Here is a 13,235-nt window from a genome sequence, read left to right on the forward strand (position 1 = left end):
ATATTATAAAACAAGAGATGTCCTAGTGCTTCCACTTCTCTATTTCTGGATGGAATCCACACAAGGGTGGGGTGACATGTGTTCCACAAACAACTGGCTTACTTGCCTTCTTCATTAGGACATAGAGTATAAAGGTTGAGAAGGCATTTTGCAGCTGTATAAAACTATGTTAGAAAGATAGAAAATAGGTGCAGGAGTAGGCCATTCGGCCCTTCGAGCCTGCACCGCCATTCAATATGATCATGGCTGATCATCCAACTCAGTATCCCGTACCTGCCTTCTCTTCATACCCCATGATCCCTTTAGCCACAAGGGCCACATCTAACTCCCTCTTAAATATAGCCAATGAACCTGCCTCAACTACCTTCTGTGGCAGAGAATTCCACAGATTCACCACTCTCTGTGTAAAAAATGATTTTCTCATCTCGGTCTTAAAAGATTTCCCCTTTATCCTTAAACTGTGACCCCTTGTTCTGGACTTCCCCAACATCGGGAATAATCTTCCTGCATCTAGCCTGTCCAACCCCTTAAGAATTTTGTACGTTTCTATAAGATCCCCCCTGAATCTTCTAAATTCTAGCGAGTACAAGCTGAGTCTATCCAGTCTTTCTTCATATGAAAGTCCTGCCATTCCAGGAATCAGTCTGGTGAACCTTCTCTGTACTCTCTCTATGGCAAGAATGTCTTTCCTCAGATTAGGAGACCAAAACTGTACGCAATACTCCAGGTGTGGTCTCACCAAGACCCTGTACAACTGCAGTAGAACCTCCCTGTTCTTATACTCAAATCCTTTTGCTATGAATGTTAACATACCATTCGCTTTCTTCACTGCCTGCTGCACCTGCATGCCTACTTTCAATGACTGGTGTACCATGACACCCAGGTCTCGTTGCATCTCCCCTTTTCCTAATCGGCCACCATTCAGATAATGTATTGGCCTCATTTGGAATATCCTGTGCATTTCTGGATGCCACGCTACAAGAAAGGCATGCAGGCTTTGAACAGGGTGTAGAAGGGGTTCACCAGAATATTATGATCCAGTTACCTCATATTAATTACCTCACATTGATTATTTATTCATTATTTTCTATATGTTGTGTGTTACGTCAATGTGCCTGTGTAGCTGCAGCAAGTAAGAATTTCATAGTTTTGTTCCTCGTGCGTATGATAATCAAACTCTTGACTCTTAAATAAAGAGTATTAGTATTATATGCAGAGGTTGGACTAACGTCAGTGTTTTTGTTGGAGTATAGAGGCTGAGGGGTGGCTGAGGTGATAGAAGTATATATAATTATGAGAGACATAGCTAGAGTAGGTCAGTTTTTTCCCCCCCGGGAAACAAATGTAAAAACACTAGAGGGCATCGGTTTAAGGTGAGAAGAGGAAAGTGAAAAAGAGATTTACAATAAAAGTTTTTTTTACTCAGATGATAGGTGTCTGGAAGGGCCAAGGGAAGTGTTAGAAGCAGATACTGTACATTACCAATGTTTAAAAAAACATTTAAACAGAAACGTGAACAGGCAGGGAACTTGTGCAGGAAAATTGGATTAATTTAGATTGGCAGCATGGTCACAGAAACACAGGTGGTATGGGGCTGTTTCTGTGCTAAACTGTTCTGTGTTCTTTAAGGGCCTGTCCCACTAAAGGTGCGAGTTTGCGCTCGCCACAAACTCGCAGCATGGTTGACACGTGGTCCAAGGAGGTCACTGGTACTCTCCTTCATGCTCGTCCGCATACTCGCTGCCTCACTTTGGTCAAGGAAAAATTTTCAATATGCTGAAGATTTTTCCGTGAGTAAAAATTGGTCGGCATGGTTCTTTTGAACTCATAGTGCAGTGGTAGTGGGGTCACCATGTAGCTATAGGTAGTAGAGGTAGCCATAGGCAATCTCCTTTGCTGACCCAGCATTTTAATTGGCTCATTGGAGAAAAACACGTAAGCACGAGTTTTCAGAACCAAGGAAAACCGACCAGCAATGGTAAATGCCCGCTAAACTTTATTAAAAGTTGTCTGGCTTCTTAAAAGTGTCTCCACTCCTTCTCTCCCCTTCTCTCCCCTTCTCCCTCTTTCTCTCCCCTTCTTTCCCCATTCTCTCCCCGCCACCTCCCCGCTCCTTTAAAGGACTTACCCGTACATTGTGCCAGCCGTCTTTTGCCTTCCTGTTCATCGCGGGTATCACCTTGGCTTTGCACCGTGTGAATTTCAGACGGCGCTCCCCCGCTTTTCCTGGCATCAGACGGCGCTCCCCCGCCCTTGCGTTGTGTGTCCGTGTGTGTGTGTGTGTGTGTGTGTGTGTGTGTGTGTGTGTGTGTGTGTGTGTGTGTGTGTGTGTGTGTGTGTGCTGACTGTCGATCCAGCTTGCGATTTTTCAGGCAAGTGCCCCCGAGCTTGAAGGTCGAAGGCAGTTGCTGAAAAGTCGCGTAAGTGGGACAGGCCCTTTAAGTGCTTGGATAAAAGTATATTTGTAGTTCCTTATTTCTGAAATGCAAGTCCTCCATGCTATTTTACTCTGCATTCTTAGGACTATATATTGAGGAAGCTGGATTTGTGCAACATCTGAAGTTTGTCACCAGCACATACTGTTCTTCATTGAGTTGCACAATATTCCTTAACGGAGTTTTTCCATTTTTTTTCCTTCATTGCCTTTTCCAAATTCAAGAAGAAATGTCCCCAAGTTAAAGCAAAGGCAAAAGCATGGAAGAAACATGCATAAATAACTTCATGGACTTTGTTTGGTAGTACTGTACTTGAGTTATTTTTTACTATCTATTGATTCCCATAATTTATCCTGTAATAATACTCTAGTAAAAGATTATTAAATACACTAATAATCCACCATATTTATTAAAGAGAAGCTTTGGAGTGATGAAGTTTTAAAAGCTGAAAGAGCCAAAAAACCAATTAACAGACGACTAATTGGCATCGTGACCACTTTATCTCTATTTAAAAATGGATTTGCATTTTTCTTTTTCTTTGTTTTGTAGTGAAAGAAGAAAGCAAATCACATGAACTAGCTGAAGGAGCGAGCAAGATTGGATCAGAAAGAGCTATGGTACTGGATAGACTTGCAAGTAATGTTGCAAAACGTAAAAGTTCAATGCCACAGAAGTTTGTTGGTAAGCAAAAGAGAATTAAATACAATACTTCTATTTGTCACATACAAACTGTACACCGATGTACATTGGTTTACTGTTTGTTATTGCCGGAACATATAAATAAGTTCTATTTTTATAATCTGCCCTGGCTGAATTTGAACTAGCTTTCTACAATTTCCCCATTTCATTCAAGACCTAAAATGCCCCTGAATTAAAATATTGACACATAGCTTCCATTTTTTAATCTCTATTGAATAGACCTAAAGTGAAATAGAGTATAAATTAGGGTGGAGAAGGGGGATATTGGGAAATAAGTAAAGAGAAGTGCAGTACTTTTAAAGCAGGATTATTACCATCATGAACATTTTTTAAATAACCATATATTAAAAAATATTTACTTTTAGATTTTTGTCCGTCAATTTCACATACTATTTTCCATTTTGTTAACATGAAACAATAACATCATGAGGATATTTCATTTCTATCCATTCAGAGTTGCTAAGTTTGAAAGGATAATGGCTTAATTAAGAAGGGCCTGATAGTTTAATATTTAATAGCAATTATTTAAATATTCTTGAAGAATCATTCAGAGTAAGGGGAAATGTCACCAATTGTAATAAAGACTTTAAAAGAATGAAGTAATTCTAGTTAAGAAACAAAAAATGAAATATTTTGGTTAAAAAAACTATTTAAAAAAATGAATTAATCACACACACAGAGCCTGAAACAATATCTGGATTTCAAGGTTAGTTTAGTTTAGTTTATTTATTGTCACGTGCACCGAGGTGCAGTGAAAAGCTTTTGTTGCCTGCTAACCTGTCAGCAGCAGGACAATGCATGATTACAATGGAGCCATTCACAGTGTACAGGTACATGATAAAGGGATTACCATGAATAACGTTTAGTGCAAGATAAAGCCAGTAAAGTCCGATCAAATATAATCCGAGGGTCTCTAATGAGGTAGATAGTAGTTCAGGACTACTCTCTAGTTGTGGTAGGATGGTACAGTTACTGATAATAGCTGAGAAGAAACTGTCCCTGAATCTGGAGGTGTGCATTTTCACACTTCTATACCTTTTGCTCGATGGGAGAGGGGAGAAGAGCAACTCTTAATCAGCTGCATTGAACATCCTAACCTTACAGAGTTTAAATAATATTCAGTTCTAAAAACCACATTCTATCATTTGCTCATTGGCTTACATTGGTTCATGTCCATTTTGAATGAAATTGGTATCACAATACATTTTCCAGTTAGAATAGACAAGTAACAGTGATGTAAATAGAATATATCAGGTGCAATCAACATAGTACTTTGATAATTGAGGGAATGGCCATCCATATAGAGTAAGGAAAAATTATCAGGTGTTTTATAGTTACTATGGTATCAGAACAGTTCAAGGTATTGTTAGAGTTTATTAGACATTAGCATCAGTCACTTTTGCTCCATGGCATGAAACTCGACCAATCAATTTAATGTTAGGTAGCTATGTTTTCAATTAAAGCCCAGATTCATTTATAGCAGTTTTTTTGTGTTATTATGATTTTGCAGAACTGCATATAAATTGAATGCACTGCACATAGTATGGTGATTGAGGACTTGATGGTGCTTAAAAAAAGGAATTGGATAAAACAAATTACAGAGTGATGCGGAAAGAACAGGGGAAGGAGAATGCTGGGCTACTCTGTAAATAACTGACAATGACTCACCTGATGGGAAGGGTGCTCTACAATCCAATAATTCGGTGAATCTGTCAGGAAAATATGATTATTCATCTGGAAGAAATTGTTAAGATACTTTTTTTAATGCAAAATCTAACCCATAAATTAGCTTTTAAAATGATTATTCATTAAACGGTGTCTAGCGATAACTCAATTATACCTTGCTTAGCTTAAATGAGGAGTTTAAACAAAGGCGATCTTGGAAATGGCATGAAAAGAGATCCAAAACTCAGTTACGGGTCAAATGAGATCAAGGTTGCTAATAATCTTGTTCAAAGTCAAACTACTGCAGGGAGAAGAAGCAAAGGAATGATGATGACAGAAGGTGGTAATTTTATTCTTCTAAGTACTGAATTGGTAGAAGTTTTTCCCTTATCACAACCAGACTGAAAATATAGACAATATATCCAGCTCAAAGAATACTTTGCACTTCGTATCGGAAGTGCGACCAAAAGAGACAGGGAAAAGTCATTTCGGAAGACCGTTTTCCGGAAGCAAAAGAAGCCAAGAGTTAATTTTGCAATCTAGGGTGACTCTGGAAAAGTTAGGCATATGATAGAAGAGCCCAGGGGGGAGGGAGTGAAGAGCAGGAGGCGAGTAAAGACCAGGACCAATCGGGGCAGGCAACAATTGACCTCGTCAGGGTGGTGCCCTGGTAGGCCCATTGTTGGCTAGGGCAAGTGTGATCTCGAGGGATACAATGTGGTGAACTGTGGAACTGGTTAATGGCCGAGGGTGGGCAGTTGAGTGAGAATAAAGGTTTCAAATGAGAGGCATGGCGGTGGGACATAATGAGAAGTTTCAAGAAAGAGGAAGTACTAGATTAGAGAGCAGATAATGTTTCAATTTGTTGCTGAGAGTCAGATCACAACCAAGATGGTTTTAAAAATGCACTGGGTGGACTGGTGTGGGGACATACATTCAGGAAGTATTTTTCATCACCGACAATTGAGATTTCCATCGATTGAGGTGTTTAAAACATAAAATACCCCATTAGCAAAATATGAATAAAATTAAACTGAAACAGTAAAATTTGTTATAAATGTGTGCAATTTGAACTGAATTATATTTTAGAACAAGAATCAATGGATTAAAATTCATAGTTTTATGTTCCTTGTGCAAAGGTTCATGAAGCAAACACACATTGGGAATTTGGATACATAATATTCCACACTCCATTTATACCCTCACATCTCTCTGCACATTAGAAGTCCTGTGTCAAGAGTACTAATTTTACATTTATATGCATAATGCTGCAAGTGAAGTTTGATGCTAATTTTAACTGCAGAATCTTAAGAAAGTTTGTCACCACAATGGAACCAAGGAAAAGTGTTACCTAAAATGGGAATATTAATAGAAGGCAGTAAGAGTATTGGAAATCAGACATAAAGGACAATTCAACTGATTGTTTCCATTGTCATTTTCAGCACTTCAACTAGAAATTTGCTGAGCACTGTTATAGTGTGGGAAAGGTGGCAATTAATTTAAACTGCAGCTCCAATGCAATAATGCGAGGCAATCACATGTTTTTATGCTGTTGGTTGAGGACTTCACAAAGACTTGGACTCTGAGGATGACTTTACTCCACTTTCCAAACATAGTGCCGTGGGCTCTCTTACCTCTATCAAAGAGAGTAGACAGCCTTGGGTTAATTTTTCATCCAGAAGACAAGACCACAAGATCATTTTGAAAAGTAAAAAAAAAATAGAAAGCTAGAAGGAGACGACGCTAGTGACAAAAATATGATTTTAATGCGCGTTTTCTGAAAAAATGCAGTGTGACAGTCTCCATAAATGCTTCATATGTACAATCCAGGATATCCGCAAAGTGTAAATCTATCTTCATGATCTCTGAAAAAATCGCTGTCGATAATAACCGATTGACTATGGCTCATCAAAATAGCTCATTACTTTTCAAAATGACAAATGAACACCAGAACCTATGTTGGACTGTACCCTTTATGGTGCACTAAATGAATGCTATGTTTAACACTAAAGACCAATTGAGGAAGTGGGGGTTACTTTAAAAAAATGAGAAATTTGGATATCCTGGCTTTAATAATTCATTACTACACTTCTTTTGCTTGGTCCCTACTGGGAATCAAATCATAATTTAAATTAACTTTCCTTGAAGATGAAACATAGAAACATAGAAAATAGGTGCAGGAGGAGGCCATTCGGCCCTTTGAGCCAGCACCACCATTCATGGTGATCATGGCTGATCGTCCCCAATCAATAACCTGTGCCTGCCTTCTCCCCATATCCCTTGATTCCACTAGCCCCTAGAGCTCTATCTAACTCTTTCTAAAATCCATCCAGTGATTTGGCCTCCACTGCTCTCTGTGGCAGCGAATTTCACAAATTCACAACTCTCTGGGTGAAAACGTTTTTTCTCACTTCAGTCTTAAATGGCCTCTCCTTTATTCTAAGACTGTGGCCCCTGGTTCTGGACTCGACCAATATTGGGAACATTTTTCCTGCATCTAGCTTGTCCAGTCCTTTTATAATTTTATATGTTTCTATAAGATCCCCCCTCATCCATCTAAACACCAGTGAATACACGCCTAGTCTTTTCAATCTTTCCTCATATGACAGTCCCGCCATCCCAGGGATCAATCTCGTAAACCTACGCTGCACTGCCTCAATCACAAGGATGTCCTTACTCAAATTAGGAGACCAAAACTGTACACAATACTCTAGATGTGGTCTCACCAGAGCCCTATACAACTACAGAACCTCTTTACTCCTATATCGAAATCCTCTTGTTATGAAGGCCAACATTCCATTAGCTTTCTTCACTGCCTGCTGTACCTGCAAGCCAACTTTCAGTGACTTGTGCATAAGGACACCCAGGTCTCACTGTACCTCACCTTACCTAACCTAACCCCATTGAGATAATAATCTGCCCCCTTGTTTTGCCGCCAAAGTGTATAACCTCACATTTATCTATATTATACTGCATCTGCCACGCATCTGCCCACTCACTCAACCTGTCCAGGTCACCCTGCAACCTCCTAACATCCTCTTCACAGTTCACACTGCCATCCAGCTTTGTGTCATCCGCAAACTTGCTAGTTGCCCCTAATTCCCTCTTCCAAATCATTAATATATATGGTGAATAGTTGCGGCCCCAACACCGAGCCTTGTGGCACTCCACTCACCACTGCCTGCCATTCTGAAAAGGACCCGTTCACTCCTACTCTTTGCTTCCTATCTGCCAACCAGTTTTCTATCCATGTCAACACCCTACCCCAATACCATGTGCTCTAATTTTAGTCACCAGTCTCCCGTGCGGGACCTTATCAAAGGCTTTCTGAAAGTCTAGATACACTACATCTACTGGCTCCCCGTCATCCATTTTACTTGTCACATCCTCAAAAAATTCCAGAAGATTAGTCAAGCATGATTTTTCTTTCATAAATCCATGCTGACTTGGACTAATCCTTTTACTGCTATCCAAATGCCCCATTATTACCTCTTTAATAATTGACTCCAGCATCTTTCCCACCACCGAAGTCAGGCTAACTGGTCTGTAATTCCCCATTTTCACTCTCGCTCCTTTCTTGATAAGTGGGATAACATTAGCTATCCTCCAATCCACAGGAACTGATCCTGAATCTATTGAACATTGGAAAATGATCACCAATGCGTCCACTATTTCTAAAGCCACCTCCCTGAGGACCCTGGGATGCAGACCATCCGTCCCAGGGGATTTATCATCCGTCAGTCCCATTAGCCTACCCAAGAAGTGGGTCCCAATTAGCCTACCCAAGAAACAGAAGTGAAAGGGTTGTCAAAATTGATTAGGAACGGGGTAGAAAGGCCCTGAACTCTCTCCCAAGTCACCGGGATTAATGGGACCATTCCTGTCGGGTTCCTTCCAGTTGCATGTGGTTCCTGACTGTGCATGATTTGCTGCTTGTTTCACTGTGAGTGAAAAACAAAGGTCACAATGTTTTGGTCCATTTTCTGATGGAAAGGATGTAGTGAGACCGATGCACAAAGGGACTGCAGTAGAGTGAACTGTAACCAGAAGTGGCTGGTCCAGTTTCTCAATGAAAAGGACATCAACAGAGAACATTGCAGAGCCCACGATCCCCACCCCCAAACTGCAAATGGCAGCTCTCACCACATCTATCCCTATAATGTTGATTTAGTCTACCGTGACCCTACACAGCACCTGACTTAAGCTTAAAATCTTTCCTCTTATTATATTTATGATTATCCCACATCACAGCTATATTTATTCTGTGATCATATTAGAAGCAATTTGGTTTATCTGTATTCACATTTAGTAGTATGAGAAGTATGCAGGTAAATATAGAAACATAGAAAAGAGGTGCAGGGGTAGGCCATTCGGCCCTTCGAGCCTGCACCGCCATTCAATATGATCATGGCTGATCATTCAACTCAGTATCCTGTACCTGCCTTCTCTCCATACCCCCTGATCCCTTTAGCCACAAGGGCCACATCTAACTCCCTCTTAAATATAGCCAATGAACTGGCCTCAACTACCTTCTGCGGCAGAGAATTCCAGAGATTCACCACTCTCTGTGTGAAAAAAGTTTTCCTCATCTCGGTCCTAAAAGATTTCCCCCTTATCCTTAAACTGTGACCCCTTGTTCTGGACTTCCCCAACATCGGGAACAATCTTCCTGCATCTAGCCTGTCCAACCCCTTAAGAATTTTGTAAGTTTCTATAAGATCCCCCCTCAATCTTCTAAATGTATCATATGTATCATTAACTGGTTTGCTATTTCTCCCACTTACATATATTTTATTCAGTATATACACTTGTATCATTTGTTCTCTAGAACACATCATGAATGCCACTTCCCAATCAACAATTCGTGGTGACTTTTTCTTTTCAGGCTAAGCAGTGATCTTTATGATTTATGAACGTTTTACTGCTGCAGGATCTGACTGTTTAGCTAGAAGTCTTATTTCTCTCATCTGTGTAAAATAATACCATATTGGTTGTTCATATGCTAATTATACAGGTGAAAAGAAGGTGCAGCTTGGTATTTCAGAGCTTCAGTGTGACGCTAATTCAAATTATGAAAAGGAAAGTCAGATGATGCAGACTCATGTTTTGGATCAAGCAATTAACAATGCTATCAATTATCTAGGGGCTGAATCCTTGCGTCCACTTGTGCAAACTCCTGCTGGAAGCTCTGAAGTGATACCGGTGTTAAGCAACATGTACCCCATGCAAATGACACATTCAGATACTCACGGTCATCCTAACTGTGCCACAACCCAAAATGGTGCAGTTGAAAATCTAATGCTTATTTCAAAAGCGAAGTCGCAAACATCGGAAAGAGAACCATCTCCAAGCAACAGTTGCCCAGACTCGACAGATACCGAGAGCAATAATGAAGAACGGAACAACCTTATATACCTAACCAATCATGTAGCTCCACAGGCAAGAAATGGATTGCCATTGATAAAAGAAGACCAGAGATCTTATGACCTCATGAGATCGGGTATGGAACCTAATCAAGAAATCATCAAAGTGGTTAGTGCTGATGGAGAACATATGAAAGTTTACAAATGTGAGCACTGCAGGGTACTTTTTCTGGACCATGTGATGTTTACAATACACATGGGATGCCATGGATTCCGTGACCCTTTTGAATGCAACATGTGTGGGTACAGAAGCCAGGATAGATATGAATTCTCGTCACATATAACAAGAGGAGAACATTGTTTTCACATGAACTAGTGAATCATTTCAGACTCATATTTTGACTTTATTTTTAATTTTGTGCGATTAATTTTAATGTGCACAAAAAAACAACAGGATAAAGAACTCTTGGTTACGTTACCTTTTGAACTTCATTTATTTGTCTGATCTAAAATGCGAAGAATTTAATACACTGGACAGTTTCATGTTTCTCCACATCTGAAAGAGAATTCTCAAAATTGTATTTATCATAAAATGGCATTTAAATTATTACTTGATTTCTATGATAAATTGAACTGTATATGTGAACAGTTCAGCAGAAACCTCAAATACATGAACAGAAAAATGCTTCAATTTTTATTAGTTTGTGAGGTGTAATTGCTAGAATCTTTCAACAATTTGGAGCTTTCCAGTTTAGCATTCTTTATATATGGATAATGTGTGAGTAATTTAGTGTTGTAAATTGTAGAATGAAGCACACATATAGTCTTATTTCTTGGACCATGGGCTTTTTTGTATACACTTATCAGTTAAACTGAGTATCTTAGTACATTAATTACATGTTAAAATTCAATATTACCTATAGTATCTTGAGGTTCATCGCGTATGCAGAAGTCACACCAATTCACATTGGCTACATTATTGAAAGTGGTTCCTTAACAAAAAATGTCACCTTACATTTGGTGTTTTAAATGTATGTGTTTATTAATGTAAATCTATATTTCGGTGCCGATAGTGTATGGTTTATTTATTAAGAAATGTGTTAAGTTTTAAACTGGATTGATCAAAATGAAATATTGATTGGATAGATGACACATTAAAATGTATCAACTTTCAGACTCATCTAATAGAAGTGTCACAGTATGTTGTGCCTAAATCCCCCTTAATCTTTATCCTTTTGAATATTTACTCTCTTTTACTGCAGATTTGAATCCTGCATTAATTTTAGTTTTTAAAGATATTATACCAAAATAACTGCATAAATATACATCTCAAATATTCCTAACTTGCTTATTAAGTTTTGATGATGATGTTGCAGCTGCACTAATTGTTACCAAATCATTGACTATTGGAAATGGTTGTTTAATTTTATCTCCACAAAATCTCTAAAAGGTTTTGAATATCTTTAATGAAAATATTTCTTAATCACTTTGCTGTTCAAAAGAACCAGAACGTTTCTAAAGCCTCATATCACTGGTAGAATAGAGTAATTGGCATTGTGCTGTATATCCAGCTATTAGAGGCCCACAAAGGGTTAATAATCAATAATGATTGAAGGGATTGGATATAATTTGTGACACAAATAGAACATATTGGCAGACCCGAAACCGACAGTCAGAAAGATGGGACAATTTCAAGTTGTCAGACTGCCTAACCCGAATGCTCTATTTCAACCTGTTTAATCACAGAGAATCTCTTATTTACAGTAACCTCTCCCTATACTTCAGACCCTTCTATGTGCAAAATAATGAAAACTGAATAGAGTGTAAGAAATAATTTATATTAGATCTTTCCCATATGCTCATATGTTCATAACATCAAAATCCCTATATGCCATCTTTTTTACTTTTTCACTTTGTCACCCCATTTTAAAAGATGTGTATGTCTAAACCTCAAACTCTTTTCTCTACCCATTTTAAGTTTTATTATTTTGTAGAGATGTTGGCTCATTCAGCCTTCCAAATTTTCTTTCAACTAAATTACATTGCATTGTTTGATTTGTTACTAAAGACAATATTATGAATGCTGAAAATCAGAATTATTCAAGATGTGGACACTTATACATTGGCGAGACCATACATAGACTGGGCGATCGTTTCGCGGAACACCTTCACTCAGCCCACCTGAACCTACCTGATGTCCCGGTTGCTGGACTCTTTAATTCTCCTTCCCATTCTTACACAGACCCTTATGTCCCAGGTCTCCTCCATTGTCACTGAGGCTAAACTCAAATTAGAGGAACAGCATCTCATATTTTGCTTGGGCAGCTTACAGCCCAGTGGTATGACTATTTATTTCTCTCACTACAGGTAGCCCTGGCATTCCCTCTCTATCCCTCCCCCACCCAAGTTGTACTACCTTCTAATTTTCATCCTACAAACAGCTAACAATGGCCTGTTTCCTTTATCATCTTTACTTATTTGCATATCTTTCATTCATTGTTCTTTATCTCACCACATCACCGTCTATATCTGTTGTTTCCCTTATATCCCTAAACAGTCTGAAGTAGGGTCTCGATCCGAAACGTCACCCATTCCTTCTCTCCAGAAATGCTGCCTGAGCCGCTGAGTTACCCCAGCTTTTTGTGCCTATGTACTAATTACTTTTTTGTACCTCCAATTCACTGCTAAATAAAAACTAGCCTTTAAATGCATTATGTCTTTCCCATTTTTCCTTACCTTTTATACTACAATGTATGTTCATTTTGTACTATACAATGCACATTCATTGTCCAACTATGGAAAGATATACCTAGATGATACTATTCCCTAACTTTGATATATTTCCAAATTGTAATCCACTCCTGCTAAACACCAGAAAAATGTTACAACATGTAATTGGAATAAAAAAGTACTTACATTATATATCATTTTGACATTATCAAAAATTTTAAGATTGTGGTTTCTTGTTTAAATCAATCCTAAAGTGTTTATACTACACAATTACAAATCAGCCATGCTCTAATTGAATGACACCTCAGACTTCAGGGGCTTCTGTTTCTATGTTCCACTTCAA

General features: G+C 38.7%; 1 protein-coding gene across 7 annotated transcripts in view; it reads left to right on the forward strand.

Annotated features, from left to right (window-relative positions):
- The window catches only part of ikzf1 (IKAROS family zinc finger 1), an 81,605-nt gene extending 69,344 nt beyond the window's left edge, over window positions 1-12,261 (forward strand). For all 7 annotated transcript variants that reach the window (XM_033049830.1, XM_033049858.1, XM_033049839.1 and 4 more), the window contains 2 exons: window positions 2,985-3,116; window positions 9,814-12,261. In XM_033049830.1, the coding sequence (XP_032905721.1) occupies window positions 2,985-3,116; window positions 9,814-10,538 (857 nt within the window). In that variant the 3' untranslated portion in view covers window positions 10,539-12,261. The remainder of the gene's footprint in view (window positions 1-2,984; window positions 3,117-9,813) is intronic.
- The last annotated feature ends 974 nt before the right edge of the window (window positions 12,262-13,235 follow it).

This window comes from Amblyraja radiata, chromosome 2 (assembly GCF_010909765.2).
Source record: "Amblyraja radiata isolate CabotCenter1 chromosome 2, sAmbRad1.1.pri, whole genome shotgun sequence".
NCBI lineage: Eukaryota > Metazoa > Chordata > Chondrichthyes > Rajiformes > Rajidae > Amblyraja > Amblyraja radiata.